The sequence below is a fragment of the Hirundo rustica genome, chromosome 27 (assembly GCF_015227805.2).
Source record: "Hirundo rustica isolate bHirRus1 chromosome 27, bHirRus1.pri.v3, whole genome shotgun sequence".
Lineage (NCBI taxonomy): Eukaryota > Metazoa > Chordata > Aves > Passeriformes > Hirundinidae > Hirundo > Hirundo rustica.
This window is the reverse complement of record NC_053476.1, coordinates 929,240-952,175: the sequence shown is the minus strand read 5'-3', so window position 1 is coordinate 952,175 and position 22,936 is coordinate 929,240. Positions and strand designations below refer to the sequence as shown.

At 68.9% G+C, this 22,936-nt stretch overlaps 3 protein-coding genes across 8 annotated transcripts; 1 reads left to right on the top strand and 2 right to left on the bottom strand.

The window, feature by feature from the left end:
- The first annotated feature begins 393 nt into the window (after positions 1-393).
- On the top strand, positions 394-9,307 carry FAM171A2 (family with sequence similarity 171 member A2). Its single transcript, XM_058423674.1, is given in 11 exon segments — positions 394-486; positions 3,903-4,130; positions 5,041-5,133; positions 5,341-5,499; positions 5,583-5,759; positions 5,852-5,968; positions 6,280-6,406; positions 6,994-7,276; positions 7,278-7,874; positions 7,876-8,273; positions 9,025-9,307. Coding segments are annotated over 11 exon segments (2,262 nt in total). The 5' UTR covers positions 394-458; the 3' UTR covers positions 9,080-9,307.
- Positions 9,308-9,356: 49 nt separating this feature from the next.
- GRN (granulin precursor) lies at positions 9,357-15,058 on the bottom strand. 6 transcript variants are annotated; one of them, XM_040087534.2, is made up of 13 exons: positions 14,995-15,057; positions 13,823-13,926; positions 13,678-13,752; positions 13,493-13,577; positions 13,301-13,404; positions 13,071-13,218; positions 12,891-12,997; positions 12,141-12,255; positions 11,963-12,060; positions 11,174-11,416; positions 10,206-10,448; positions 9,589-9,852; positions 9,357-9,518 (listed from the first exon to the last, which is right to left on the bottom strand). In XM_040087534.2, exons 2-13 carry the CDS (start codon positions 13,910-13,912, stop codon positions 9,426-9,428), a joined length of 1,665 nt encoding a protein of 554 aa, XP_039943468.1. In that variant the 5' UTR covers positions 13,913-13,926; positions 14,995-15,057; the 3' UTR covers positions 9,357-9,425. The 6 variants fall into 6 exon arrangements, with proteins under 6 accessions (XP_039943468.1, XP_039943469.1, XP_039943472.1 ...); XM_040087535.1 differs by having other exon boundaries at positions 13,823-14,020; positions 14,995-15,046; XM_040087538.1 differs by having other exon boundaries at positions 14,895-15,019.
- Positions 15,059-16,965: 1,907 nt separating this feature from the next.
- On the bottom strand, positions 16,966-22,574 carry TMEM98 (transmembrane protein 98). The gene is made up of 7 exons (XM_040087202.2): positions 22,504-22,574; positions 20,221-20,407; positions 19,657-19,788; positions 19,373-19,406; positions 19,011-19,126; positions 18,532-18,591; positions 16,966-17,173 (listed from the first exon to the last, which is right to left on the bottom strand). Exons 2-7 carry the CDS (start codon positions 20,349-20,351, stop codon positions 16,966-16,968), a joined length of 681 nt encoding a protein of 226 aa, XP_039943136.1. The 5' UTR covers positions 20,352-20,407; positions 22,504-22,574.
- Between the last annotated feature and the right edge of the window lie 362 nt (positions 22,575-22,936).

Here is a 22,936-nt window from a genome sequence, read left to right as displayed (position 1 = left end):
CGCACTGGGGCCGGTGCTGGTACCGTGAGTGGGTCACGGTACCGGGGTCAGTCCCAGCGATGAGACCGGGGGATCGGGGCACTGCCGGGGGCCGGTCCCAAAATGCCGCCGCGGTACCGGGGCTCGGCAGTGAGGCTCAAGGAAATACCGCGAGGGGGTCCTGGGGTGCTGCTGCCGGTACGGGGGCAGTCCCGGGATGACGGTGCCGGTGCCGTGTCCCCGTGCCGGGGCTTGGACTGGAGCCGGGAATGGGTCCCGGGAGGCCTGCGCGGTACCGGGGGCAGTGCAAGGCTGCCGGTGCGGTACCGGAGTGAGTCCTGCGGTGCCGGGTCTCGGTCCCGGTCTCGGGGCGGTACCGGGGGTGGATGCAGCGGCTCGGGATCGGTACCGGGGATAGCGCCGGGGCTCGAGGCAGCGGCAGAGGTGGATCCGGGGCTCGGTGCCGATGTCGGGGGTGGATGCTGAGATGGCGCTGCCGATACCACGGTCAGTCCCGGGATGCCGGTAACGGTACCGAGTCCCGGTCCCGGGGAGGGGAGCCGGCGTTTGTTGCGGTACCGGCGATGGGGCCCGGGTCTAGGGGCACCGTGGGGGGCGGTGCCGGAGGTCTGGGGCGGTGCCGGGGGTTGGTCCGGGGGTCTCGGGGCGGTGCCGGGGGTGGTCCCGGTGCCGGGGCGGTGCCGCTCCGGGGGTGGGCGCTGGGCGGCCGTGCCCGGCGGCTCCGGCAGGTGGAGCCCGGTCCCCGCGGCGGGCGGGCGGACGGGCCGGGCGGGCCGGGCATGGCGGGGTAACGGCGCGGAGCCACCATGCGGCCCCGCCGCCTCCTGCCGCCGCTGCCGCCGCTGCCGGTGCTGCTGCTGCTGGCGGCCGCGGGCGGGCGGCGGGCGCGGGGCGCGGCGGAGCCGGGAGCGCACGGTGAGAGCGGCCTTTGTGTGCGGGGCGGGGGGCGCCGCCGGCAACACCCCGCCGCCTTCCCCGCCCGAGCCCCGCTCCCGCATCCCTCCGGCATCCCTCGGTCCCCACCCCTCGCCCCGCACCATCCCGGCCCGACCGACGCCCCCGCTCCCCCGCTCTTCCGCTCCCCCGTCCCCGCCCGAAGCCCCGCATCGACATCCCCTCGGCATCCTTTGAACCCGATCGCCCCCCCCCGCGCACCACCCCCCGATCGATCCCGGCGCCGGTCCCCCCATCCCCGCCCGACCCCCGCCCCGACACTCCCGCACCCCCCGCACCCCCATCCCCGCCCGCCCCCCGCCCCGAATCCCCACGATCCCGACACCCCCATCCCCGCCCGGCCCCCCCCGGCTCCGACACCCCCATTCTTGCTCACCCGTTCCCCCACCGCGCCCAAGTCCCCCCGTCCATTTCCCCCTTGTCCATCCCCGGCTCTGTCTGTCCGGCCGCACCCCCGTCTGTCCGTCTGTCTCCCCCTCCCCGGGCGGTTCTGGCCACCGGCGGGCGGTGGGTGATGGGTGGGGGGCCTGGGCAGTGCCAGGGGGTGTAGCTGGTTGGGTGGGGGTCACGGACAGAGCCTGGGGGGACGAGAGGGTGGGGGTGGTCCCAGACCTTGCGGTACAGGATTGGGGGGGTCCCGTGCAGCACCAAGGGTTCGTCCTGGTGGGTGGGGGTCACAAACCAGGGGGTGAAGGAAGTTGGGTGGGGATCGTGGGCAGAGCTTGGGGGTGCAGGAGGGCGGGTGGGGGTCCCGAGCAGAGCTCGAGGGTGTCTGATGGTGGGTGGAGGTCCCAGGTCAGGGGGTGAATGATGGTGGGTGGGCAGGGGGGTGCACCCGGCAGGCAGGGTGGGCCTTGGGGTCCCCGCGGGTCCCTGTGACCCCCTCCTGCACCCCAAACCCTCCTGGCGGAGCCCCTGTGCCAGGGCCAGGCGTGCCCGGGGGTGAGAGGGGGGCTGTGGGGTGAGCGGGGTCCCTGGCCCGTCCTGTCTGTGCCGGCTGTCACCCCAGCCCATCCCCGTCCCCGCGGGGTGACAGACACGACAGGGCTCCTCGCTGCCACCCCAGGGCCTGGCATCTCCCGCCGCGCCTCACGGGATCGTGGGGTCAGACTGGGGGGCACCGGGGTCAGGCTGGGGGGCACTGGGGAGCCAGCGAGGGGCCGGCGTGCCTCGCGGTGGCCGTGCCACCCTCGGGGGACCCTTTGCTGATGGTGGGGGGACGGAGAGTGGGGACGGGGACGGCCGTGCCGCTGGGGGTGGCACCACGGCCCCCCCTCTCCGGCGGACACCGGGGTGGCAGTTGGTGCCAGCTGTCCCCCGGCAGCTGCGGGTGGCCGGCGCGTGGCGGCGGGGACATTCCTGGCGTGCGGGGGGACACCCCCAGCCCCTCCATTCCCGAAACCCGCTCCCCCCCCGTGCATCGCTGGAGCAGCTGTTGCGAATTTCCCCCCTCGCCCATTGCCGCATCTGGGCCGCGTCCGGGCCGGGGCGGGTCGGGGCGGGGTGCCCGGTGGACTGGGGGGGTTCCGGGGGGCCGGGGCTGCGGGAGGCCGGGCGGGAGCCCCGGGGCGGCGGGATGAAGGAGGTCGTTGCCTGGGTGACGGCGCCGGAGCCGGGACCGCTGCCAAGGGCTGCGGATCATGCGCAGGATGGCGCTGGCTCGGGGGGGCCGGGGGCACGCGGGGTTTAGGGTCCCCCCTCCCTCGAGCCGGGCCCTGCAGCGGGGCTTGCCGGGGGGATCCCTCCCTCTGCGGCTGGTGGGGCCAGCTGGGGTCGAGACCCCTGCCCTTGGGACAGGTGTGAGGCTGGGGGTGGCCTCTGGTGGGGGGGTGAGAGTGACGTGACTGGGTGCACCCACCCGGGTGGGCACGGCACCCTGGGGCCAGGACCCCCTCAAGGGGGCACAGGGTGGTGGGCACAGCGGTGATGCTCACAGCCCCTCAGGACAGCGCCTGCTGCCCACCGGGGAGCACCGGCGACCTGCCAGGGTGGTGCCTGTGACCCACCCGGGTGGTGGCTGTGACCTGCTGGGGATGGTGGGCACTGGGATGGGTCCCACCACCCGCCAGGATGGTGCCCGTGGCTTTCTGTGATGGCGCCTGTGACCTGTCAGGGTGGGTCCCACCTTCCTGCCTGGATGGTGACCGTAATCCGCTGGGACAGGTCCCACCACCCGCTGGGGTGGTGACATCACCCGCCAGGACTGTGGCTGGGATGGTGACCATGACACCCCTGGGATGGTGACCATAACCTGGCAGGGTGTTCCACCACCTGCTGAAATGGTGACTGGACCCCCTGTGCTGTTGGCTGTGACCCCCTGTGATGGGGATGGTGGCCAGCAGGACAGGTCCCACCACCTCTTGGTGTGGTGCCAATCATCCATCGGGGTGGTGCCCATTTCCCCTGGGATGGTGCCCATGACCCCCTGGGATGGTGTCCATGACCCCCTGGGATGGTGGCCGTGACCCCCTGGGATGGTGGCCGTGTTCCCCTGGGATGGTGGCTGTGTCCCCCTGGGATGGTGCCCGTGACCCCCTGGGATGGTGGCTGTGACCCCCTGGGATGGTGGCTGTGTCCCCCTGGGATGGTGGCCGTGACCCCCTGGGATGGTGGCCGTGACCCCCTGGGATAGTGGCTGTGTTCCCCTGGGATGGTGGCTGTGTCCCCCTGGGATGGTGGCTGTGTCCCCCTGGGATGGTGGCTGTGACCCCCTGGGATGGTGGCTGTGATCCCCTGGGATGGTGGCTGTGACCCCCTGGGATGGTGGCCGTGACCCTCGGGTTGTTTCCCAGCCCCTGCTGGGATGGTGGCCGTGCCCGCTGGGTTAGCGGCTGTGACTCCCGAGGTGTGTCCCACCCACCCTGTCCCTGTGCCGGTGGTGCTCCGGGGGTGCCGTGCCCGTGCCCGTGCCGGTGCCCGCGCCAATGTCCCCGCCGGTGTCCCCGCAGAGGTGCTGCTGCGGGTGCAGGTGTTTGAGAGCGGCACGCTGGCCCCGCTGGCGCAGGCGGCCCTGGACGTGTTCGGCGCCCGCAGCGCGCTGGCGGCCGGGACCACCGACCACACGGGCACCGGGGTCCTGCCCGTGCCCTACCGCCTGGGCTCCTGGCTGCTTGTCACCGCCGCTCACCGCGGATACGTCACCGCCTCTGTCCCCTGGCGCGTCACCAAACTGCCACGTGAGTCAGCGGGACCCCCGACCTGGGGGGAACCCCAGTGCCTTCCTGGGCAGCCCTGGGTGGGGGTCCCCATCCCTGACCGTGGTCTCTGAGTCTGACTAGGTGGCACAATCCCCTCCCAAGGGGGTTTGAGCTGTGATGGGGGATCCCCAGTCAATTCCTGGGGGTTCTGGGTCTGATTGGAGGTCCTGAATTCCTAACTGGGGGTTCTGAGCCCTGCTGTGGGGTCCTTAGTCCCTTACTGGGACCTCAGTCCCTTCCTAACAGGGGACCCCTAATAGGTTTCAGTGTAGGGGTCCCTTACACAAGGGTGTTTGGGAGGGGTCTGGCCTCTTCGGGAGGGGACAACCATGTCCTGGTGGCCCCCAAGTCATCCCATCCCATCCCATCCCATCCCATCCCATCCCATCCCATCCCATCCCATCCCATCCCATCCCATCCCATCCCATCCCATCCCATCCCATCCCATCCCATCCCATGGGAAGTTGGGGGTGCCCCTGGGGATGCACCCCAGTCCTTTTCCCCAGGGCGGGGGGGAGTGGGGGGTGGCATCAATGGGAGGGGTCGCCTTGGGGGGGTGGCACACAGGGAGCACTCAGCTGGGCAGGTGGGAATGGGGGCACAGGGATTGTGGGGTGCAGGATGAGGGAATGGGGGCTACTGGGATGAAGGGATACAGGGACAGGGACGGGGTTGTGGAGGGGGTGCCCCCACCCTGCCCACTGCCTGCCCCCACCTGTCCCCAAATGCACCTCACCCCTTGCTGTCCCCCCTTCCACACCCCCTCTGCAGACCCCATCTTCCCCCTCTCCCCATCAGTCCCCCCAAGCCCGGGAGGAGTGTGTGTGTATTTTGGGGGTCCAGCTGTGCATCTTTTGGGGTCCCCCATCACCCCTTCTTCCCCTTGCAGTCTACGCCTCCATCAGCCTCTACTTGCTCCCGGAGCGCCCGGCCACGCTCATCCTCTACGAGGACCTGGTCCAGATCCTCCTGGGATCCCCAGGTGAGACACGGGGATGGCGGTGGGTGACACCACCAGCCCCCCCGGGTGCTGTCACCCACCCTGCGGCCCCCAGCTGAACCACGGGGATGGCGGTGGGTGACACCACCAGCCCCCCCGGGTGCCTTACGCTCCCCAGCTGAGCCGTGGGGCTGGAGCTGGTGGCAGAACCAGCCCCCCCCGGTGCTGCCACCCGCCGCGTCCCCGCAGGTGGCCGTGGGCAGCCGTGGGCGCAGTTCCCACGGCGGGCAGCCCGCCTGCCCCGCAGCTCCACTTACAGCCAGCTCGCCGCGTCCCTCACCGCCGCCTCCGGCCCCAGCCTGGCCCGCGCCTTCCCCGCCTTCCTCGGCGCCGAGCAGGACGGCAGCGGTACGGGGGACACGGGGACTTGGGGAGCGGGGGGCACAGCCCACGTGGCCCCCTTGGGAACGTCCCGGCCCTTGTCCCCGCAGCCAATGGCACCTGGCTGGAGCTGGCGCCGGTGGCGGCTGTCAGCGTTCATCTGTTCACCGGCAACGGGACCGAGGTGCCGCTGGCCGGCCCCGTCCATCTGTCCGTCCCTTTGGCCCCCGACGCCGCGGCCGTGGTGGCCACCAGTGTGCCAGCCTGGAGGTTTGACCCCAAGAGCGGTGAGCGCTGCCTGGGGGGTGGCAGAGGGGACACAGCTCCTGCCGGGGCTGGCAGGGCAGGGGTGGGTGATGAGCCCGGGGTGTCCCCGCAGGGCTGTGGCTCCGTAACGGGACGGGGCTGATCCGAAAGGAAGGCCGGCAGCTCTACTGGACGTTTGTCTCCTCCCAGCTGGGATATTGGGCCGCAGCTCTGCCCTCCCCCAGCACGGGTAAGGTGACACCTGTGGGTGCCCTGCCAGCCTGTGTCCCTTGGCTCTGGGGACAGGCTGGCTGGGGGCGGGGTGGCAGCACCTTGGGGTGGGTGCTTGCCCCTCTGACCCTCCTGTCCCAGGGCTGCCTGAGGGGGCTGGGACCACCCTGGGGTGGGGGTTCCTGAGTCGCATTGTCCCCAGGGCTGTTTGAGGCTGGGGGGACATCGTTGCCCCCTGGGGTGCTCTGGTGGGGGTTCCTTTTGTCCCTTTGTCCCTCTGTCCCGGGGCGCTCTCAGGAGGGGCTGCCCCTCTGACCCTGTTGTCCCCAGGGCTGGTGGCGATGGCAGCGGGCGTGACAGACATCACCACCTACCACACCATCTTCCTCCTCACCATCCTGGGTGCCCTGGCCCTGCTCGTCCTCATCCTCCTCTGCCTCCTCATCTACTACTGCAGGTCAGCCCCGGCTGCGTCCTGACCGTGCTGGGGGGTGGGAACAGAACCCGACATTCCATGTGGGAATGGGCTCTAGCACCCACCTGTAACCCCTGGGTGGCCCATAGCTGGGGGGGAGCATTTCCTGGCACCCTGTAATTGGTTATGGGGAGGGGGCAGCATCCTCCTGGTACCCCTGGGTGCCTTAAATGGGCTTTGGAAGGGGGGCACCACCCCATGGCACCCCCAGCTGCCCTAGACCTGACTATGGGGAATGGACACCGCCCTCCTGGCACCCTTGAATGCCCTGTAGCCATTTTGGGGGAGTAACCACCCCGTGGAACCCCCTAATGCCCTATACGGCCACGGCGGGTGGCTATGGGGAGGAGGCACCAGCCTGTGGCACCTCTGGGTGCTCTTTCGCTGGATTTGGGAGCCACACACCAATCTCCAGCACCCCTGGGTGTCCTATAACTGGATTTGGAGGGCGACACATGCTCCCCAGCACCCCCGGGTGCCCCATAGCCCCCTTCTTTAGCTCCTTCCAGCAGGCGAGGGAGGGGAGGATGGGGGGACCCCCGCCCCCACGTGCCCCCGTCTCCCCGCAGGCGGCGGTGCCTGAAGCCGCGGGCGCAGCACCGCAAGCTGCCGCTGCCGGGGCCGCTGGACGCGGCTCGCCGGGACCAGGCCACCTCGGTGTCCCAGCTGGACCTCCTGTGCGGGGGCAGCCACCTGGAGACCGCCTCCTCGGGGGGGGACACCGACCTGCCCACCCCCAGCCTGCCCCCCTCCACCCGCGAGCTGACCCCCGCCCGGCCGGACTTCTTTCAGCCGCCGGCCCCCGCCCCGCTGCGCTCCGGCCCGCGGCCCCCGGCGGCCACGCTGGCCCCTCCGCCGCCGCCAGCCCCCTGCCCACGAGGACTACGGCGTCCCTGGCGAATGGCCCGTCGGCCTCCGGGCCGCCCCTCGGTGGACGGGCTGCCACCGCCCGACGAGCACCCCCGGGCCGCCCCCGCCTTCCCCCCGCGCCCCCCTCGCCCTCGTTCCTCCTTCCCGTTACGGGGCGCAGCCGAACGAGCACCCGCTGCCTGAGCCCCCCCCGCGCCCGCCCTCGCTGGCGCCCCCCGGGCCGCTGCTCCTCTGCGGGCCCCTGGACCGGGGCGGAGGGGCCGAGGATGTTTACCGGGGGGTGATGCCCACCCTCCTCATCCCCGCCCGCTACATGCGCCTGGCCCCCGGCGAGCCCGAGGGTCCCCCCGAAGCCGACGGGGGACCCGGGTCGACGGCGGCCACGGCCGCGCCCCCGCCCGCCCCGTCCTCCGGGCAGCCCTTCGAGGAAGGGGAAAACTGGGGCGGGGCTCGTGCCCCACAACCCGTGAGCGGCTCGGTGGCCATCCCGGTGCTGCTGGACGGGTCGGCGGTGGCGCAGCTTAACGGGGAGCTGCAGGCGCTGGCGGGGCAGCAGCTCCTGGAACTGGGGGGGGCCGCGACCCCCGAGAGCCTGGTTCGTGTCCCTGGACGGGCGCTCCTCCCAGGTTCGGCATTCCTACATCGACCTGCAGGGCAGCGAGAGGGGCCCCGGCCCCGCGCCCCCTCCCCGCCTTCCCCGGGCCGCCGGAGGCGGGGAGGAGGACGGGGGGCCCCGGCCCCCCCTGCCCGCAGCCTCCCCCGAGGACAGCTCGCTGGCCCCCTTGCTGGAAGCGGGCAGCGGGGGGCGGCGAGGGGGGGGCAGCGGGCGCAGCAGCGCCAGCGAAGCCCCCCGGGACTCCCTGACCAGCCCCGAGGAGGAGGCGCTGACAGAGGCGGGCGATGGGGGGGACGAGGGGGGCGACCGCAAGAGCCCCTGGCAGAAGAGGGAGGAGCGGCCTCTGATGGTCTTCAATGTCAAGTGAGTGTGGGGAGGGCGGTCCCCTGGTCCCGGGGCGGGGGCAAGTCCCGGGGGGGTGCTGAGATGGTGGGGACACCGCTGCTGTCACCCGCCTCAGCCCACCGCTGTCCTGCCCGGCCCCCGTCTCCTCCCACCGCCGTCCTCTGTCATCGCTGTCCCATCGCTGTGCTGCCATCTCATCCCAGCACCCTCCCATCCGTCACCCTGTCCCACACAGCCATCACCTCATCCCACCGCTGTCATCCCCATCCCGCCCTCCCACCGCCCTGTCCCGTCACTGCCGCATCCTACACTGCCGTGCCGTCCCACCACCCTCCCCACACCCTCCTGCCTTGTCCCTGTCTTCTCCCACCGCCGTCCCACCCCACCGCCATCCTCTCCCGCCACCGTCGTGTCCCATCACTGTCCCACCCCACCACAATCCCTTCCCCCACCACCTCACCCCACCACCACGGTCCCTTTGTGTCACCAGCCCTCCCACACATCCATTCTGGCCCCTGTTCCTTGCCCAGCCCCTCCCAGGGTCCTGCCAGGGGAGGGGCCGGAGGGACCACACCCATGCCACCCGTGCCCCCATCTGCTTGGGACCCCCACCCTGTGCCCCGGGCTCTGCCACACGGGATCCTGCCACCCCTGTCCCCTCCGTGTCCCACCCCAACACCACCATCCACCTCCCGGTCTTTTGGGGGTGGGAACTGCATGCTCCATGTCCCCCCAGTCCTGAGCCATGTCCCCATTTGTGTCCCCACAGGACGGGGGGGGCCGGCACTGCCCCTCGAGCCAGCGGTGCCTCCAAGCTGCCATAGGAGCCGGGGGGCCCCTGTCCCCCCACCCTCATCCCCCTTCAGATTTTAACTGTGTTTCTAAATGTTTTCTACGTGGTGAGGATGAAGAGGGGTCATTGGGGCCAGGCTGGCAGAGGTGGGGGCCATGGGGACCCCCCCCGGGTGCCAGGCTGGGCAGGGAGCTGCTGCCTGCACGTCCTGCCCGCTCCTTAGAGGCATTAATATATTAAACACACAAAATCCCCCCTGCCTCCGCCTCCTGCCTCAGTTTCCCCCTCGCCAGGAGCCACGGATGGAGTTTCTCCTAGAAACCGTTTATTGGGGTGGTGGCACTCGGGGGGTGGTGGCGGTGCTGTCCCCAGTGCCATCAGAGCCCGTACGGGTGGCTGCACCCCCAGCCCCCCGCGGTGCAGCGGGACCCCGCGGGGCAGCAGTGGCGGCCGTCGGAGCAGCAGGAGCCCTGCAGGGAGAGACAGAGTGAGAGGGGGGTGATGCCACCCCCACCCCCGCCCCGGTGTCCCCCCACTCACCTGGGCGAAGGGGCAGCAGCCCCAGGAGCCCCCCCGGGCCTGGCAGCACCGCTGGCCCCCGCGGCAGGAGCCGGTGGCACCGCAGGGCACGAGGCCGCCCGGGCGGGCGCCAGCGGCTCGCAGTGGGACGGGGGGTGGCCGGCGGGGGGCTGCGGGCGTTGGCACGAGCGGGGTGGGCGCCAGCAGCTTCTCACAGCTCTCGGTGGTCAGGTTGCAGGTGTAGCCCCGGGGACAGCAGTGCTGGTGGTCTCCACAGCAAACGGCCTGGGGGAGGCACAGGATGGGGTCAGTGGGGGCCATGGGTGTCTGGGGGACACGGGTGTCCAGGTACCAGGTACAACAGGGACTCAGGTACCCGGGTGTCCCCGGGGACTGTGCCAAACCCTGTCCCCGAGGTGCCCACAGAGCCTCCATGGAGGGGACCGGTGCCAAATGTGGGAGTGTCCCATGTCCCTGCCCCACCCAGCCCTGCTTGTCCCCAAAGGGCCACCCCTACAGTCCTGCTGTGTCCTCCCAACCCCCTCCATTCCATTCCCAAATCCTCATTCTCCAGGACGACACCCCACCCCTGAGGTGCCCCCACCCCCAGGACCCCAAACCCCAGGGACTCCCCCGACCTGCTCGAGGGGGCAGCACCCCCAGGTGCCCAGGCTCAGCCGGCAGCACGTGCTCCCATCAGGACAGCTCGTCTTTTCATCGCATTTGACATCCCCCGATGTGCCCTGTCCCCCCCGGGGCAGCGCCGGGCTCTTGCGCACCCAGGGCAGGCGGGTGCCCCCCCCCTGCAGGCAGCTGCCCCCCTGGGGGTCGCAGGTGTAGCCCTGGGGGCAGCAGTGCACGAGGTCGGGGCAGCAGACGGCCTGGGGGGCAGAGAGGGGGGGCTGAGCACAGGGCACCACCAGGGGACAAGTCCCTTCCTGCCTGTTCCTGCCCTCCAGTGTTCTGTGTCCCCCCAGGCCCGGCCTGGCTCCATCCCCACTTTGAGGGGGGCAGATATGGGGACACCCTCGTGACCCTTCTGCCCCAGATACGGGGACACCCTCGTGACCCTTCTGCCCCTCTGTGGGACACACGAATGTCCCTGAGCACCCCTTGTGTGCCTCTGTCACCTCCTGCCCCTGGAGCCGCAAACTGGTCCCAGTTAGAGGAGGTCTGACTGGGGTTGGGGGGCAGCAAAGGGGCCCTGTGTCCCACGGGGACATCAGGGGTTTGGAGCCTGCCCTGTCCTTCCTGGAGGACAGGAGACATCTGCCCTCATCCTTCAAGCAGCAAAGGGGGATATCTGGCCTTGACCCTCCTGGGGAAAAGGAAACATTGGCCTTTGTCCCCTCCGGGCACAGGAGACCCCCAGGCCCTGGGGCTGTTGAGGGGGACAGGTGGTCCCTGTGCCCTGCTGAACGTTCTCATGTCTCCAAGGCAGGTGCTCCACCCGGGGTCCATGGAGCCATGTCCCCCCTCCATGGACACCCCAGGAATCCCTGGAATCTCTGCTCAGCCCAAGACACCCTGCTCCCCTGGGTGCCCCCCAGGGCTCCCCACCCCACACAGCCACGGACCCCCATGGCCATGGGCAGGGACCCCACACCTGCTCGAGGGGGCAGCACCCCCAGGTGCCCAGGCTCATCCGGCAGCACGTGGTCCCATCAGGACAGCTCATCTCTTCATCACAAATGACACTCCCCGATGTCACCTGTCCCTGCCGGGGCAGCGCCGGGCTCTTGCGCACCCAGGGCAGGCGGGTGCCCCCCCCCTGCAGGCAGCTGCCCCCCTCGGGGTCGCAGGTGTAGCCCTGGGGGCAGCAGTGCACGTGGTCGGGGCAGCAGACGGCCTGGGGGGCAAAGAGGGGGGGCTGAGCACAGGGGACCCCCCCAGGGACTGCCAGCTCCACAGGAGGGGGGACAAATGTGTCCCCTCCTGCCCACTGCTGCCATCCCCTCTCCCTGCCCGTGCCCCAGCAGTGAGGAAGGGGGATATGGGCATCCCCTCATCGCTCCTGACTCCCCCCTCGCTGGGACTCGGGAATCCTGAGCATCCTGGCGGCTTCGTGTCCCTTCCCCACCTCGCGTCACTGCAGCCCCAAAGTGGTCCCAGTTAGTACAGGGGGTCTGACTGGAGGATGTCAAAGTGACTCAGTGTCATCCCCGTGTGACACCAGGGAGTGGGAGCCCTCCTGGGGGACACCTCCCAGTCCTGGAGGGGCACAGGGGACCCTCATCCTTGTCCCTCCCCGGGACAGGGGCCATCAAACCTTGTCCTGGGCAAGTACAGGAACACCCACCCTTGTCCTTAGTGGAACAAGACACAGCTGCCCTCATCCCACCCTGGGGCCAGGGGCCATCTGCCTGTCCTGGGGGGCACAGGGGACCCTCCGTACCTGCTCGAGGGGGCAGCACCCCCAGGCCCCTGAGATGAGGCGGCAGCACGTGTTCCCATTGGGACAGCTCGTCCTCTCGTCACACTTGACGTCACGAGCTGGGGACAGGGGACAGTCAGGGCTGGTGTCCCCTCCCTGGGATGGGGCAGGGGATGGTTGCTCCCTGGGGGGGTCTCACCTGCGGGCAGCGCTGCCAGGGGGGCAGAGGCCCCCAGAGAGGTGCAGGTGGAGTGGATCAGGTCACAGGTGGTGCCCTGGGGACAGCAGTGCTGCCCATCACCGCAGCACACGGCCTGGGGGGAGACATGGGATGACAAGGACCCTGGGGATGGGGACAGGGGGTGGCACAGCATAGGGGGCATGGTATGGAGGTGCCCTGGGGGCCGCAGTGCTGCCCATCACTGCTGGACACGGCTTTGGGGGGAGAGATACGGGGTGACAGGGACCCTGGGGACAAGGACAGGGTGTGCACAGCATGGCACAGGGCACCTGGGGTACAGTGCAGGGTGCCTGGTATGGGGATGTGGCACAGGGTGGGTGCCCAGCGCCCAGTGTCCACCACAGCAAGGCGTGTCCGGTGTGGGATGACTGGGACAGGGTGCCCAAAATCGGGTGCCTGGCATCACTGCGGGATACTCGGCATTGGGATGTGCAGAGCGGGATGCCTACAGGAACTGGTACGGGGTGAGTGCTGTGTGTTGGGGGCGTGGGTTTGGAGCGTCCAGTGAGGGGTGCCTGGCACAGGCTGCCTGGCATGGGGTGCTTGGTTTGGGGCGCCTGATGGAGGAATTTGGTCAGAATTTGGGTGTCTGGCATGGGGTGCCTGGTTTGGGGTGTTCAGCGAGGGGTGGCTGCTTTGGGGTGCTGCGCACACGAGGTTTGGCACAGCTGCCCATCCCGGGGTGCCCGCGGCTGTGCCAGCACTCACGTTCTGCAGGGGACAGCAGCCGTACTGCGTTGGGGACAGCTGGCAGCAGGTCGCCCCGTCGGGACACACCGAGCGGCCGTCGGGACACAGCACCTGGCGCAGCGCGACTGTGGGGACACACGGCGTCACCGTGTCCCCTCTGAGGGCACCCTGAGGGCGCCCCGAGGGGACAGCCCTTACCTGGGGTGGGGGGCTGGCTCTTCCAGGCCGGGAAGGCTGTGCTCAGGGGGACGTCGGCGTCACCGGCGGGGGACACGCAGCGCCCGTGGGCCAGGTCGCAGACGGTGGCATGGGGACAGCAGTGCACCTTGTCAGCGCAGCACGAGGCCTGCGGGTGCCAGCCGCGCTCGTCACTGCGATGGCCGCGCCAGGTCCCCCCCTCAGCGTCCCCGTGTGCCTGCACCCTGTACCTGGGGCATGGGGCAGCACCCCCAGGCGCCGCTGCCTGTCACGCAGCACGTGGCATCATCGGGACACTCGGACTGGCCATCGGGACAGGGGACAGCGCGGGGGGCTGCGGAGACAGGCGGGGCATCCCCGTGTCCATCCTGTCCCCTCGAGGCCCACCCCTGCCCCCCACCCGCCCAGCCGTGTCCCCGTACCCAGGTCGGTGACGCAGGACTCCCCATCGGCGCCGCAGCGGGACCCTCGGGGACAGCAGCGGTGGCCCCCAGCGCAGGGGACGCTCTGGGGGAAGAGAAGGGGGTGGGAGGGCAGGGGGGTCAGGGAGGAGTGACCCAAATGGCAGGGAGAGGGGGGAAACTGAGGCACGGGGGATGCGGCTCACCTCTGGCAGCTGGCAGCCGGCAGGAGGGCAGGATGAGCTGTCCTGGCACCCCGTGGCACTGCGGGCAGGCAGGGCCTGGGGGGCACAGCGGGGTTATCATCCCCTGCTGAGGCCGCCCCCGACCCCCCAAACCCTGCGCACTCACCGGGGTGACGGGGCAGGGTCCTCCATGGGGACAGGGCAGCTGGGCCCCTGCGCCGGCCAGGGCCACCCACAGCAGCAGGAGGGTCCTCATGGCTCTGGGGGCACCTGCGGGACCCCCCCGCACGCCCCGGCCTCAGTTTCCCTTCTCACTGAGCGGATGGGCAGCTCTGCCCCCCCAAATCTCACTTCTTCTTTCAGCCTGTGTTGGGAAAGCCCCCACTCTCCGCTTCACCCAGACCCCCGTTTCACCCAGCTCCCCACCTCACCGAGGCCCCCCAGCCCGGGGGGCACCTCAGGGTGCCGGGGGTGCCGCACAGGAAGCGGGGAGGCAGTGCGGTGTGCGGCACTCCGACCGCGCCCCGATACCATCTCCCTGCGGCCGGACGGGTCCCCGCAGCCCCCGTCCCCTTCCACAATCACTTTCGCTTCCCTTTCCCCGCGGTGCCACCTCCCCGGCCCAGCGCTGTCACACGGGGGGCTCTGCTCCCCTCGCTGCTGTCACTGCACCCCCCGGGCAGGGCTGGGCTCTGCCCCCCGACCCAGTGCCCCCAGTGCTCCCAGTATGCCTCCCAGGAGGGACTCCCAGTACCTCCCAGTGTTCCCCCATGACTGCCAGGACCTCCCGGGGAACGCAGTGTTCCTCCGTGACTCCCAGTTCCTCCCAGTACCTCCCAGCGCTCCCAGCACCTCCCAGCCGTCCGTATGACTCCCAGGTCCCTCCAGTACCTCCCAGTTCCTCCAGTACCTCCCAGTTCCTCCAGTACCTCCCAGTTCTTCCAGTACCTCCCAGTCCCTCCAGTACCTCCCAGTCCCTCCAGTACCTCCCAGGTCTCTCCAGTACCTCCCAGTTCCTCCAGTACCTCCCAGGTCTCTCCAGTACCTCCCAGTTCCTCCAGTACCTCCCAGTTCTTCCAGTACCTCCCAGGTTCCTCCAGTACCTCCCAGATCTCTCCAGTACCTCCCAGTTCTTCCAGTACCTCCCAGTTCCCCCAGTACCTCCCAGTTCCTCTCGTGACTCCCAGTTCCTCCCGTGACTCCCAGTTCCTCCTAGCAGCTCCCAGTGCTCCCAGCACCTTGCAGCTATGCCCGTGACTCCCAGCCCGTCCAGGTCGCCCCCGGTGTCTCGCGGTCCCTCCGAGGCACCCCTGACCCCCGCTGTCTCCCAGTACCCACCAGCGCTCCCAGTTCCCTCTCCCGGTCCCGGCCGCAAGCCCCCCCCTCCAGCCGGCCGCAAGCCCCGCCCCCTCCGCCCATTGGCTGCCGCCGGCGGCCGCTGCGCTCCCATTGGCCAGCCGGGAGTGAGGGGGCGGGCACAGCGCCACGTGACGAGCGCTCACGTGACCGCAACCCCCCCTCCCCTCGGGGCTCCGGGCGATGGAACCGGGGGCGCTCGGCCGGGGCCGGGCCGGAGTGACCGGGCACGGACCGGGGCACGCGGACCCCACAGACACCCCCCAGACCCCTCTGCCCGGGGCACGCAGACCCCACAGACCCCACAGACCATCCTCCCTGGGACACACAGACACCCCCGAGACCCCTCTGTCCGGGGCACACAGACCCCACAGATCCCCCTGCCCGGGTCACACCGACCCCACAGACCCCACAGACCATCCTCCCTGGGACACACAGACCCCACAGATCCCCCTGCCCGGGGCACACAGACCCCACAGATCCCCCTGCCTGGGACACACAGACCCCCCAGGCCCCCCTGCCCGGAGCACGGAGACCACTCTGCCTGCAGCCTTGACCCCCCTGTGCGGCCCCGGCCCCCCTCCCCCGGGCAGAGACCCCAGCTGCAGCACAGACCCTGCTGCCCGGGTCACAGGGTTTTGCCCCTCGGCGTTACTGAGCCCTCCAGACCTCACTCCTAGGGCAGGCAGCACCCCCAGACCGCCCCAGCCCCCCAGAGCCTCCCCAACCCCCTCAAACTTCCATCAGCCCCCACAGCCCCCTCCGGTCCTCCCCAACCTCCCCGACCCTCCCAAAAATCCAGTCTCTGACTCCCAACGTCCCCATCCTCCCTCCCAATGCCCACAAGTGCCCCTAAATCCTCTCCAAATCCTCTCCAACCCCCTATGCCCCAAAGACAACTTCAACCCCTCCAACCTTTCCCAAAATTTCCAACCTCCCTCTCCAAGCCTTTCCCACCTTCCCCAAGCTCCCCATAATCCCCCCCAATGCCAACGCCCCTCCAAGCCCCCCCTCCACCTCCCCAAACCCCTCTTCCAACCGAACACTCCTAAACTCCCAACTTCCCCTCCTACACCAGCTCCCTCATTCTCCAATTCCCCCAAATCACCCCCCATCTCCCCTGTCCCAGTAAATTCAGTCCAAAACCTCTTCCAACTACTCCAATACCCCCTAAACCTTTCAACCCCCCTCAACTTCTTCAACTCCCTCCAAACCCTCCCTAAACTCCAACCCCCCCCTTCCAACACCCCAAATCCACTGCAGCCCCCCCAAACCACCTCTGACCTTCCCAACCCTTCCAAAGCCCTTTTAGCCTGCGCCAACCTCCCTCCACACACCCCAACCTCTCCCTAGACCCCCAGCTCCTCCAAATCCCCCTCCAATGCCCTGAAATCCCCTCTAAAACCCTCAAACCCCCTCCACACTCCCTCCCAAGCCCCCCCAAAACCGCCCCATGACCCCTAACCCAAACAAATCTGCCTCCAACCCTCCAAACCACCTCCAACCTTCCCAACCCCTCCAAACCCCCTCCATGCTCCCTTCCAAGTCCTCCAAACGCTGCCTAGACCCCCAACCCCTCCAAATCCCCCTCCAACCCCCCAAAATCCCCTCTAACCCCCAAACCACCTCCAACCTTCAAAATCCTTTAAACTCCTCTTCCAACCTTTCTCCACACTCCCTTCCAAGTCCCTCAACGCATCCATAGACCCCCCCAGCTCCTCCAAATCCCCCTCCATCACCCCAAAATCCCCTATAAACCCCTCAAACCCCCTCCACACTCCCTCCCAAGCCCCTCAATCCCTCCCTAGACCCCCCCCCCAAAACCTTCCCTTCAGCACCCCCGTTCCCTCCCCAGACCCCTCCCCATCTCCTCTCCATCCACACACCACATCACCAGCCCATCCCAGAGCCGCCCGTGCCGGGGTTGGGGGGCACACGGGGCCTTTATTGGGGTCAGATGGCCGACTGCTCCTGGCGGGGGGGCTCGGCGGGGCCCGGGGGCCGCTCGGGCTCGGTGGCCATGGCGGCCTGGCGCAGCACGGCCATGTGCTCCTCGGCAGCCGCCAGCGACCGCTCGACCCAGTGGCGCGCGGCCGGCTGGCGACAGGCGCTGCGGGTCACCAGCACCAGGTGACTGACCGACAGCAGCAGCGCCGCGGCCCTGCGGGGAGACGGGGCTGTCACCGTCCTGTCAGCGTCCTGTCAGCGTCCTGTCAGCGTCCTGTCACCCCCTGTCACCTCCCTGTCACTGCCCTGTCAGCGTCCTGTCACCCCCTGTCGCCGCCCTGTCACCGTCCTGTCACCGTCCTGTCACTGTCCTGTCACCGTCCTGTCACCGCCCTGTCACCCCCTGTCACCGTCCTGTCACCCCCTGTCACCTCCCTGTCACCATCCTGTCACCTCCCTGTCACTGCCCTGTCACCTCCTGTCACTGCCCTGTCACCTCCCTGTCACCTCCCTGTCACCCCCCTGTCACCGCCCTGTCACCCCGTCACCTCCCTGTCAGCGTCCTGTCACTGTCCTGTCACCGCCCTGTCACTGCCCTGTCACCCCCTGTCACCGCCCTGTCACCTCCACATCACCTCCGCATCACCTCCCTATCAGCCCCTTGTCACCTCCCCGTCACCACCGTCACCCCCCTGTCACCTCCCTGTCACATCCTTGTCACTGCCCTGTCACTGCCCTGTCACCTCCCCGTCACCTCATTGTCACCATCCTGTCACCCCCCGTCATCCCTCTGTCACCCCCCTGTCACTCCCTGTCACCGTCCTGTCACCTCCCTGTCACCCCCCATCACCACCCTGTCACCTCCCTGTCACCCCCTGTCACCCCCTGTCACCTCCCTGTCACCCCCTGTCACACCCTCTGTCACTCCCTGTCACCCCCTGTCACCTCCCCGTCACCCCCCATCACTGCCCTGTCACCCCCTGTCACCTCCCTGTCACCCCCTGTCACCCCCTGTCACCCCCCTGCCCCATGGTGGCCTCCTCAGCGGCGCTGTGGCCCCCAGTTTGCCTGTCTGTGGTGACGGGGACAGGACCCAGGGAACGGCTGGAGCTGTGCCAGGGGGATTTGGGATGGATCTCAGGGAAAGGTTCATCCCCAGAGGTGCTGGCACTGCCCAGGCTCCCCAGGGAACGGCTGGAGCTGTGCCAGGGGGATTGGGATGGATCTCAGGGAAAGGTTCATCCCCAGAGGTGCTGGCACTGCCCAGGCTCCCCAGGGAATGGTCCCAGCCCCGAGGCTGCTCCAGGAGCCTTTGGGCAGCGCTCCAGGGGTGCCCAGGATGGGGCTCTTGGGGGGTCTGTGCAGGGACAGGGGTGCACAGGGTGATCCTGGGGGTCCCTCCCAACCTGGGACATTCTGGGATATTCTGTCACCTGCTCACACCCAAGGGGCCTCCCCGTCCTGCTGGGTCACCCAGGGGTGTCCCCAGAGGTGTGGTATGGGATAGAGGGGTGTCCCCACCCGCAGGTACCCCCCACCCAGGAGTGTCCCTGTCCTTCCTGCCACTGTCACCTTGCATCCAGCAGTTTGGGGTCCAGCGGGGGGTACATGGATCTCACCACATCGTCCACCCTGCGGTGGGGACAGCGTTAACCCCAGGGGACACTGCGGTGACACCTCCAGCACACCCACCCCAGGCCTCAAGAGCCCTCCTGGAGCCCTGGGACCCTCCTCGAGCCCCAGGAACCCCCCCAGAACCCCAGGACTCCTCCCAGACTCCCAAAGTTACCCCAGGGCCCTGGGACACTGCCCAGAGTCCCTGGACACCCCTAAAGTCCCCAGGTTTCCCTCCAGAGTTCCCAGTCCTTCAGGACCACCCCCAAGAGCTCCAGGACTTCCCCAGAGCCCCCATGACCCCTCCAGACCTACCCTGTCCCAAACCTCTGGGGACCCTCCAGAGCCCTGGAATTTTCCCCCCAGTCCCTGAGGACCCTCCAGAGCCACAGGACCCCACCCGAGAGCCCTGGGACCCCCCCGACATCATCTGTCACCTGGGGCTGATGCGCTTGGCCACCACGATGATGTCCCCCAGGCTGGCCGGGGATTTCACACGTGCACCCGAGCCCATGGTCATGGCCACCAACTTCTCCGTCAGCGTGTGACAGATCTGGGGGACAGTGCTGGGCACTCAGTGCCACCGTCACCACCAGTGCCATAATCACCACCAGTGCCACAAGTGCTACCTACCAGCAGCTCCAGTGCCACCAGTACCAACAATGTCACCATTGCCACCATTAGAAGTGCTGCCCACCATTGACGCCAATGTCACTAGTGCCACCGGTGCCACCATTGCCACCGGTGTCACCAGTGCCACCGGTGCTGCCATTGCCACCAGTGCCATGCCCTGACTCACCTTCAGGATGGCGATGCAGTGGGACACCAGACCCCTGTGGAGAGCAAGGAGGGTGTGAACCCACCTGTGCCCCCCTGCTCTGTCCTTGTCCCCCGTGTGTCCTCCCTCTCCCACCAGCCCACACCCCATCGTCCCCCAGACCTGTGGGGATATTCCCACCCCAAGTTCATCTTGAGGACCATCCCCATGGCTTGGTGACCTCCCAATCTGTCCCCTGCATCCCATGATGGGGCCTGGCACTGCACAGGGGTCCCCAGCAGTGGGGACACCCAGGGGACACTCACGAGGCGTCCTCAACCCAGTCCTCGTTCTCCAGGATGGCCTCGATGTGGGGGTTGGTGATGACCACGTCGTCCAGCTCCAGCTCCGAGGGCTCTGACGGCGTCTCCGTGGTCCCCATCAGGTCCACGATGGGTCTGTCAGGGACATGGGGGACATCCCACCAAGGGCCACCTCCTCGGGCTGCCCCACAGCCCCAATGGCCCTGATGCTGGTGGACGTGTTCCCACCTTTGTCCCCCTGGTGATGTGCATGTGTCCCAAACTTCTTCCCTCTGATGATGCTGGACACGTCCCCTGCACCATCCCCTTGATCACACGGATGTGACCCCATCTTTGTTCCCTGGATGACGTTGGACATGTCCCCAGCTTCGTCCCTTTGATGATGGCAGATGTGTCCCCATCTCTGTCCCCCCGATGATGGCGGGTGTGTCCCCATCTTCACCCCCCCATGACTGCGGACGTGTCCCCCACATTGTCTCTTGATGCTGGACATGTCCCCAGCCCACGGGGGTTGGGGTCCCTCCCTGGTGGGGACAGGGACGCTGCCAGCCCCGCGGGGTCACTCACTTGGTGTCGTAGTGGTGGCGCAGGTCCTTGGGGTGACAGTAGCGCTGCCTGCACACCACCACCAGCGCCACGAAGGACGCCAGGAAGATGGTGGCCAGCACCCCGATGGCCACGATGACGACGGTCTCCATGGCTGGTCCCTGCCGGAGGGGCTCAGGCGTCCGGTGCCATCACAGCACGCTGGGGGCTGCAGCGACAGCGGGACCGGGGGGGCTGGAACCCCACAGATGTTCTCCTCTCCATCCCCGCACCCCGAAATGCCCGGCCAGGACCTGGTGTCACCCCCAGAGGGATCCCTGTCCCCAGGGCCCTTCTAGAGGTGGTGTCACCTGGGGGATGGGGTGACTCTGGGTGTGGGGTGCAGCAGGATTTGGGGGGCTGCCCTCACCCCATCACCACGGCCATGGGGGCACAGGGTCAGGGGCTGGGGTCAGGAGAGCGAGGCCTGGGCCATAGGGGGGTGTGGGCACCCCCAGAGTGTGTCCTTCTGGAGACCCCCACCCACAGCCCTGTCCCCATGGGGGACATGGAGACCCCCAGAGCCATGGGGACCCCAGAGTCTAATCCCTGTGGAGAGCCCCGAGTTCCTGTCCCTACGGGGCCACAGGGACTCCCAGAGCCTTTCCCTCCAGGGCCATGGGCACTCCCAGAGCCTGGTCCCTAAGGAGACACCCCCAGTTCTGATTCCTAGGGGGTCACGTGGACCTCCAGAGGCCCCTTTCCATGGGGAACCCCCAAACGTGATCCCTGTTGGGCCATGGGGACGCCCGCGCCAGTGCTGCCGCAGCAGCAGAGCCTGTGCGTCCCCGTCCCCACGGACAGCAGGACACCGGCCACACCAGGCCCCGGGGACCCCACGGCCCCGCAGGGAGGGACTGGGAGTCCCTGTCGGGTGCCCACCCTGCAGGGGGACCCCCCGTGCCCACCCCGCGGGCCGGGGGCTCCATCCCTGCCCTCCCTACCTGCTGCAGCCGGGAGGCACGGCGGGGCGGGACACGGGGACACGCGGGGACGGTGCCACTTCCGTGCCGGGTGTGCAAACACGGCCAGCGCCGACCTTCGCCCCCTGACTCACACCGGGGCCCCCCACCAAGGGGGGGTGCAGGATGGGCCCCCGAAACCCTCCAGCCCCACTGCTCCCCTCCTCCCCCCCAACCTTTTGGTTTTTTTTTTCCTTTCTTTCTTTCTTTCTTTCTTTCCCCTAAATCCCATTGAATTTTAAGCCAGGTTTAGGGATTTGGCTTAAATTTCCAGCCCGGCTGCATTTGTCCCTGCAACCCCAACACTGGGGACAGTGAGGGGGGGACAAGGCTGCTCCCCCCGCGCCCCCCGGCCACTTTCTCACTGCGATTAAAGCCTTAAGAGGGATTTTGGCTGCCAAAGCTGCTTTCGCTGTAACCCCCTGGTGCCCGGTCCTGGGGAGGGGCACAGCCTCGGGGGTGTCCCCAGACTCCCCAGAGTGTCCCCGGTGCCACCCCCAGCCCCAGGGGGTGTCCCCATCCCGGCTGGGCGGGGGTGGCACCCAGCCTGTGCAGCACCAGGGAAGGTGGGAGCTGGCACCGAGGGGGAGTCGGGGGGGGCACTGGGAGAGGGGGTCACTGCTGGGGGGTTTGGGGGGTCCTGGGATGGGGGGGTCACTGCTGGGGGGTTTGGGGGGTCCTGGGATGGGGGGGCTGCTGCTGGGGGGATGTCCAGAGAGTCCCGGTGAGGGTCTGGGGGGGGGTGGGCGCTGCTGGGGGTCCTGTGGAGTTCTGTGAGGGAGGATGAGCTGCTCAAGGGGTCTGTGAGGATCTGGGGGGGGGGGGGGGGGGGGGGGTGGGCTTTGCTGTTTAGTGGACCCTGGGGACTCTGTGAGTGTCTGGGGGGCTGTGCGGGGGGGTCTTTGATGGAGGGGGTCCCGGGGGTGTTTGTCTGGGGATCTGGGGGGGGTCGCTGCTGGAGGGGGTCCCGGGGGTGTTTGTCCGAGGGATCTGGGGGGGGTCGCTGCTGGCGGTTCCCGGCACCGCACAGCCCCGGTTGCCGGGGGGCGGCACGGGGCAGACGGGGTCCCGCCTGGCCCTGGGGGTCGGTTCGGGGGTCCCGAGGGGGGGTGAGGGGTCTCAGGGGGTCCCGGCACGGTTCTGTGGGAGGGATCGCTCCCAGGGGTCCCCTACAGCGCTCGGGGTCCCGTGGGGGGTTGGGGGATGGCTGGGGGGGTCCCGGGTGGGAGATCCCCTCCCAGCTCCTTCGGCGGGTCCCTGCGACCCTCCCGGATCCCCCCAATCCCTCCCGGCCCCCCCGCACCTGGAGCGGCTCCGCGGCGGCCGCGAACAAGATGGAGCCGGGCGGGGGGCGCGGAGCGGGGCCGGGAGCGGGGTGGGATCGGGATGGGAGCGGGGAGGGAGCGGGGAGGGAGCGGGGATCGGCCGGGCTCTGCCCCCGGCACCGCCCCCCTCCCGCCCCGCAGCGCCCCGAGGGTCCCCTGCGCCTCCAAAAGTTCCTGAAGTGCGTCCCAAGCATCCAAAAGTATCCCAAAATGTCCCAAAGCGCTCCCACTGCGCTCCTGAAGAATCCCCCCTCGCCACAAAGCACCTCCTTGTGCTCCAACGCGGCCCCAGTGCATCCCCAAGTGGCTCTGTTCTGTCCCAAAGTGCCCCCGCTGAACCCTCCAAGCATTGTCTGGTTCCTCCTCGTGCCCCAAATTTCCCCCCTGCATTCCAAGCAGTCTTTTTCCTGT

What these genes read in the sequence shown, in the direction of transcription:
- TMEM98 (XM_040087202.2), bottom strand. Translation starts at nt 20,351, where the DNA reads ATGGAGACCGTCGTCATCGTGGCCATCGGGGTGCTGGCCACCATCTTC. An exon ending in ACTGCATCGCCATCCTGAAG is followed by an intron (nt 19,127 to 19,372) that starts GTGAGTCAGGGC and finishes ACTGTCCCCCAG; the next exon opens with ATCTGTCACACGCTGACGGA. An exon ending in GCCAAGCGCATCAGCCCCAG is followed by an intron (nt 18,592 to 19,010) that starts GTGACAGATGAT and finishes TCCCCACCGCAG; the next exon opens with GGTGGACGATGTGGTGAGAT.
- GRN (XM_040087534.2), bottom strand. Translation starts at nt 13,912, where the DNA reads ATGAGGACCCTCCTGCTGCTGTGGGTGGCCCTGGCCGGCGCAGGGGCC. An exon ending in GGTGCTGCCCCATGCCCCAG is followed by an intron (nt 13,219 to 13,300) that starts GTACAGGGTGCA and finishes TGGCACCCGCAG; the next exon opens with GCCTCGTGCTGCGCTGACAA. An exon ending in GGTGCTGCCCCCTCGAGCAG is followed by an intron (nt 10,449 to 11,173) that starts GTGTGGGGTCCC and finishes TCTGCCCCCCAG; the next exon opens with GCCGTCTGCTGCCCCGACCT.